Source organism: Urtica dioica, chromosome 4 (genome assembly GCF_054948205.1).
Source record: "Urtica dioica subsp. dioica isolate 48M chromosome 4, U.dioica_male_clone48M_v1_H2, whole genome shotgun sequence".
In the NCBI taxonomy this organism is placed as follows: domain Eukaryota; kingdom Viridiplantae; phylum Streptophyta; class Magnoliopsida; order Rosales; family Urticaceae; genus Urtica; species Urtica dioica.
This window is the reverse complement of record NC_142759.1, coordinates 16,508,196-16,514,567: the sequence shown is the minus strand read 5'-3', so window position 1 is coordinate 16,514,567 and position 6,372 is coordinate 16,508,196. Positions and strand designations below refer to the sequence as shown.

The 6,372-nt window shown below is 41.0% G+C and overlaps 1 protein-coding gene across 1 annotated transcript; it reads right to left on the bottom strand.

The window, feature by feature from the left end:
• Window positions 1-1,340: 1,340 nt before the first annotated feature.
• Window positions 1,341-3,400, bottom strand: LOC149400870 (uncharacterized). Its single transcript, XM_089610534.1, has 4 exons — window positions 2,647-3,400; window positions 2,009-2,566; window positions 1,745-1,924; window positions 1,341-1,633 (listed from the first exon to the last, which is right to left on the bottom strand). The coding sequence occupies exons 1-4, from the start codon at window positions 3,398-3,400 to the stop codon at window positions 1,341-1,343; spliced, it is 1,785 nt and encodes a 594-aa protein (XP_089466660.1).
• Between the last annotated feature and the right edge of the window lie 2,972 nt (window positions 3,401-6,372).

Genomic DNA, 6,372 nt, shown 5'->3' with positions numbered 1-6,372 from the left:
AATTGGTATTTCATATTTTTCAGTTTTCGTTAAGTTTTTTTTTAATTGATTTGTCTTAAATGCAATCTTAATTTTTCTTAATGTTTTGTTTCTTTTTAAAAATCTTTAAAATTTTGGTTCGCCTTTGTACGATGTGTTTTAAAAAAAAATTTCTCAAGGTTTTCTAAAGTTTTAAAAGTAAGATAAGTAAGACGGTCCGAAAAGTCGGATCGTCACAAGGAGGTTCATATCTATATTATCCAGTTTGCTATATTATATTCCTTGGAATACCAACCAGTTTGCGATGTTTTCCTCAGTTAGAGGGTGGATGCAATTTATTTCGTTGGATGGATCCAGAGATTTGTGAGAGGTCAAAACAAGTAAGTCCATGTCTTCTAAGGAGAATCAACAGATTGGAATTGAAGATAAATAAACTCAGACTTGATGATGCCGAAGTGAAATTCGAGAAGAGGAAAGTCAGAGAAACAAGTTTCAAATGTACATCAGTTGTGGGTCCTTTCATACTTGGAATTGTTACTATGTTCATTGTTGTAATTGTGATTCTGATGTATGTATAATAGTTGGTAATTGTGATACTGAAATGAAATTGTCTGGTCTGTTGTGTACTGAAATGAAATGAAATGGTTTGGTCTGGTTTGGTGTACTGAAATGGTCTTATCTGGTTTGGTGTACTGAAATGAAATGGTCTGTTTATGGTGTATTGAAATGAAATGGCCTATTTATTTGGTACTGAAATGAAATGAAACTGAAATGGTCTGGTTATGGTTACATGGCCTTAAACTGAAATGAAATGAAATGCTCTTTTTATTTGGTACTGAAATGAAATGAAAATAAGAGCAGGAATAAAAACCATTCATTATCGACTGATTATGAGCCAAAAGAAGAGCATAAATTATTGTTTTGCTCATCTCAAAATAACAACATTCACTTGCCAAAAGAAGAGCGGGAATTATTGTTTTGCTATCCCAAAATAACAACATTCACTTGCAAAAATAAGAGCAAGAATTATTGTTTTGCTCATCCAAAAATAACAACATCTAAACTAAAACTTATAACTTAAACCCCTAACTGTCATGATGCTTGACTTTCACTTCCAGTTGCATGACTTGCAGAACCCGCCTTGCGTAATTGCTTCTGCCTCCTTTCCTTTCTTTTAATTGTCTCAGGATTAGGATTAGTCTTAGCTGGTCTTCCTCTTTTCTTTTGTGGTTTAACATGGCAATAGTGTAATATTAGAAACTGAGAACATTAATTACAAACCTGATAACACTATAATAAATATACATACATGTTCAACAGCTGGATGCGGACATGTCAATCTAGAGTGGCCTATTTGCTTTTCACTTGCTGCAACGATTGACTTGTCCTCGTCTAGAAAGCTTTGTCCCATGATCTGGATACGGACCAAAACCCGGTGCTAGCTCATCATTGCTCTTGTTTCGCTTCTTCTTTGGCCTTCCAGGAAGTGTTTGCTCAGCTGGTGGCACAATCGGATTTTGACCTGCTTGTGGCCACTTGTCTGGAGTTGTCATAGGCTCAACTATCCCACTATAAGCAGCTATGTGTGCCTCTTTTGAATACCAATCATCAACAAAGTCCATGACTTCTAGACCCGATATCCAAATACAGGATACTGCATGGCCACAAGGTATTCCAGTTAATTAAAAAACTCTACAAGTACAAACCTCAGCCCTCAGGTCTACAACATACTGCTCAATTCCAAGAAAAGTGACTTGAAACTTACAATTAACTACTAATGTACTGTGACAATACCTGGAAATATTCTTGTGTTTCTCAATTAGCTCAAATATTCTATGTCCGACTGGGAGTTTCCATTTTTCAACCTCAATTCTTTTCTTGACAAACCTGCACATAATCCAGAATCCAACCTTCTCGAGTAGAGTTGCAATAGCCTTATCTCTTGCTGGAAGAATGGAAGAGTTAAAGCTCTCACACATGTTATTAATTAGCATGTCACACTTCACATGGACCCTGAAATGAGACTTACTCCATTCTTTTGGATCTTTCTTCATCAGCCGGTCGTGGGCGTTGACATTCTCTGCCTTCAACAGTTGCATTCTTTTCTTGAACTCTGGCACTGTTTTTGCTCGTGCACAGTCCCACAACATTTGCTTCATCAGTAGCCCACCATGATCTTTCTTGAAATTGGCATGAAGATGGCGTACACAAAATCTTATCTCAACACATGGATATGTCTCTCCTAAAGTCTTCTCAAGTCTCTTCTGCATGTCACTAATCATGGTGAATCTACTCGGATTCTGGATGTCTAAATCTTCACGAAGGAGCTGTAGAAACCATGTCCAACTTGATATGTTTTCCTTCTCAACCACATCCCATGCACCTGGAAACTGTGAGTTGTTGGCGTCGATACCAATTGCAGCCAACAACATTCCCTTGCAGTAGCCTTTCAAAAAGCATCCATCGAATCCCAATAAAGCCCGACATCCATTGTTGAACCCTTCTTTACAAGCTTTTAAACAAAAATACACTCTCTCAAACATTCTCTTTCCATTAACAAGAGATGTTTTGAGCAAAGCAGTGGTACCTAAATATAGATTAAAACACTTTCAATACAATAATTTATACATATAGCAATATATACATGTAGAAATTTAAATATTGTACCTGGATTTTTCGAAGTCAATTTTCTACAATACTCATCAAGGATGGCGTATTGATCCCTGACTGCGCCCTCTAGCATCTCTCGCGCAAGTTTCTTAGCCCTGTAGAATTTTGTCGTTGAAATATCGCTAAACTTAGCATTCGCCGTCATGTCTCTGAAACTTTGATAATCCATGTTACGATTAAGTCTAAAATTCTCTATGAAGTGGTTAGCTAGCCATGGAGCCGTCAAAAGCCTATTGTTAAACACAATCCCACAATTGTGTTTGTCGACCAATGTATTCACTCGCATAGTTTTATTGTCCGATTTCTGAACTTTCGCGTACAACATCCAACTGCATCCTTTTCCTTCACATTTAGCTCTAACTCTGATTTGGTCATTCGTAACATACTTGATATCTCTGTCTTGTTTTATAAATTCTTCAATCAACGCATTCCTCAAATGCCCCATCGTGGGAAATTCCATACCTAATTTGAATATGAAATTGTCTGAATTCGAGCGTGGATTGTACTCTCGCCTAGTCTTCTTTATCGACTGCTCTTCATCGTCAGTATAGAGACTATCCATGTCGCTATCCTCCCTAACTCCATCAGATTCATCTTCATGAGCTTCGTCGTTGTTAAAAGCTTCAGTCACCACAGACCGCCAGTTCTCGTCGCCCGTCTTCAGAACATCTTCTTCGTCTCTCTCATCCTTTTGGTACACTTCCTCTTCAAAACAACACTGATCTTCATCACCTTGTTGACCTTCTTCCATTTTCGATGAATGCTTGTGGGATTTTCTTCTATGAAACGGTTTTTAGGTTTATTTGAATATCTGATTATAAAACATTAATAAATAATTAATATTCAATTTTAAAACAATTCAAATTGATTTATAAACCTCTATAAACAATATATGGAAGCATCAATAAGTCCATTTAATCCCAACCGTCTATTCCTGGACTTAACGGTCGGATTTGGAAGGTGGGCTGGTCGGATTTTGATGGAGAAGATCGGATTTTTCTTGTTTCGGTCGGATTTGCGTTTGTTCGGTCGGATTTGGGGAGAGAAAGAGAGAGAAAGTGAGAGTGAAAGAGATGAAGTGTGAGAGAGAGGGTATATTTTAATTGAGTGTATTTTTGTCCGAAATTGGTACAAAAGTCAAATTTTGGATATTTCTTAACTAGTGGGTCTAGTTGAGATATTTTCATTACTTTAGGGTCTAGAAAATGAAATTTCTCTATTAGTTGATGTTTATATGATATATAATTGATAGGAAGTTAGGAGTTATTGTTGAATATATTTTTTTCCTTACACGTCTCTCTCTCTCTCTCTCTCTCTCTCTCTCTCTCTCTCTCTCTCTCTCTCTCTCTCTCTCTCTCTCTCTCCCCCCCACTAGAGCAGCCATGGAAGCCGCGCAAAGATCGCTCCTCCTCGAATCCTTGAAGCTCTTCCCTCTCCCGCCCAACTTCATGCCGTCGTACGGCACGTCGGGATCCCGCGCCGACGCGTCGCTCGAGTCGTCGAGTTCGTTGCCGAGTTCACGTAGTTGGAGGTCGGATTTCGTCTCAGGTAATTAGTATTTGAATTTTCCATATCTTTGTCGAATTTCAGAGTGTGAAATTCGTGTTAATGTTTGTTAATTCGTGTTAATTCGGTTTTTGCGATTTCTTCTTGATTTAAACGTCGTTTATTTTAGTTTATTTGTGTTTATTTAGGTTTATGGCGGACAGAGCGGGCAAAGTGGAGGCATGAAAGTACGTGAAGCTTTGTTTCTCCGTTTAAAAAATCGGCCGTGAAGATCTTGTAATATTTTAGAGATTTTTATTCTATTAATAGAAAAGTTGTTTATTGTAATCTCTTTCATTTATTAAATTTATTTTTGTTAATTAATTTATATTTGGTAACCATTCATTTGAGATGAATAGTATTTTTGTTTATCAAATTGGTTAATGTGGTTTATTGATTAGTCATTAAAAATAAACCAAAGGTTGACTATTTTTACAATTTGAAGTTTCAAATTGGCTAGTTAATTCGAGTTCTCAAAAAAAAAAAATTGTAATTAATTGATCACTCAATTTTTTTGTAGGTTAAAAGTTAATCTATAATCGATAATTTCGGTTAACAGTTAACTTCAATCAACTGAATTTCCAACTTTGCTGCAGGTTTATTTGTTTGGTTGATTAATTTCGGAGGGTGCTATGTTCTCCTTGGAAAGCTTCTCTCGAGGAAGATGTTCAGCAAGAACACAGTGATAGCAGTGCTCGACAGGGTGTGGAAGACGAAGGGTCCCTGGGTGGTTCATGAGATGAAGCAGGGCTTGTTTAAGATCTAGTTTGAGAGGCAATGTGACCGGGACACAGTGCTGGAGAGGGGCCCGTGGACGGTCAAAGGAGCTCAGTTTGTACTCCAACTCTGGCCGGAAGACTTAACTATTGACGAGGTTAGGTTCCGGTCGTGCCCATTCTGGATTAGGCTGGAGGGCCTTCCGCCGGCGGCGATACATGACAAGGGGGTTAAGCACTATGCTGGGCTGTTTGGCGAGGTCATCGAGTGTAAACAAAGCGAATCGATTTAGCTCGGTGGTCCGGTTCAGGGTGAATGTGCCTATAAACAAACCTCTGTTCCTGGGCTTCTTTCTAGACAGAGTGGGACTTCCACTTGTCTGGATTCAAGCGAAGTTTGAGAACATCGGTTTGTTCTGCTTTGGATGTGGGGGCCTCGGGCATGGGCAGGTGGAATGCTCCAAACTGGGGGATATGCTCATCAAAAAAGAAGGGATCAAGGAAGTGCCGATGTATGGGGAATGGTTGTCAGCAAGCTCTAACGTGGAGTCTTGTTTCTCAAATGGTGGCCGAAAAACCTTTCAGAGGAGAACTCCGGTACCAGACAAGGACAGGAAATGAGGCATACCTCAGGAGACGACCGTTGGGGAGGGCGCGGAGAACGAGAAGACGAGTCGAGATCCGGGCCAGGTACAGGTCGCTGGAGGTCTGAACATTGTGTCGACCAAGACAAAGGGCTCAATGGCGGAGGCGGGACAGGATACCCAGATTGCTTCTTTGGGAGATGGGGGTCGCTGGTCAGCTCTGCATAAGGAGAAATGAGTTAAACCTCATACCTGTTTGGGAGAGCCCTCTCGAGATGTGAAGAAGGACCTCGGGAAGCGGGAGGGTAATCTCCAACGCGATCACGTGCAACCCATGTGCGGGTCATTAGAGAGTGGGCCAAGTCAAAGAAGTGTTCCTTTAGGCCCAGATTCCCTCTCATTTGGACCAGGAGGTAAAAGATCTGCTAATCTTGCGGCCCAAAGCCTGGGGATTACGAGTGAGGAGTGGGAGAGTGGTTCGACAGGGACAGATGGGGGAAGCACAGCAATGGTGATCTGTACGAGGGCGGTTGATGAGAGCAGGCTCCATGAGGTGGCGATCCTCCTATCACCTAAGAAGCGCCCGATGGGCCCTCCAAGAACACCCCTCCCCAAGTCGAAGTCGGCGTCCCCGGCCCCTCGAGGGACGAAACGCCGTCGTGAGGAGGCACTCAATGAGTCCCAAGCCAACAACACCCAGCTCGCACTACCTTCTTCGGCCAATCGCGTTAACCAGGATGAAGGGGAAGCCGGGGGGCTGGCAGAAGATAACAGTGGGAAGGGGAAAATACCAGAGGAGATCGACGAATTCCAATTGGTTGGAAAACAGATATCGGCGGCCGCCAATGGGCAGGCTGTCCGGACGCCATGATCGTGTT

Excerpts from the sequence above, each read along its gene's own strand:
- LOC149400870 (XM_089610534.1), bottom strand. The coding sequence starts at position 3,400 with ATGGAAGAAGGTCAACAAGGTGATGAAGATCAGTGTTGTTTTGAAGAG. Across the intron at positions 2,567-2,646 it reads ATTGACTTCGAAAAATCCAG|GTACCACTGCTTTGCTCAAA; the intron begins GTACAATATTTA and ends ATCTATATTTAG. Across the intron at positions 1,925-2,008 it reads GAAAGATCCAAAAGAATGGA|CAAGAGATAAGGCTATTGCA; the intron begins GTAAGTCTCATT and ends CCATTCTTCCAG.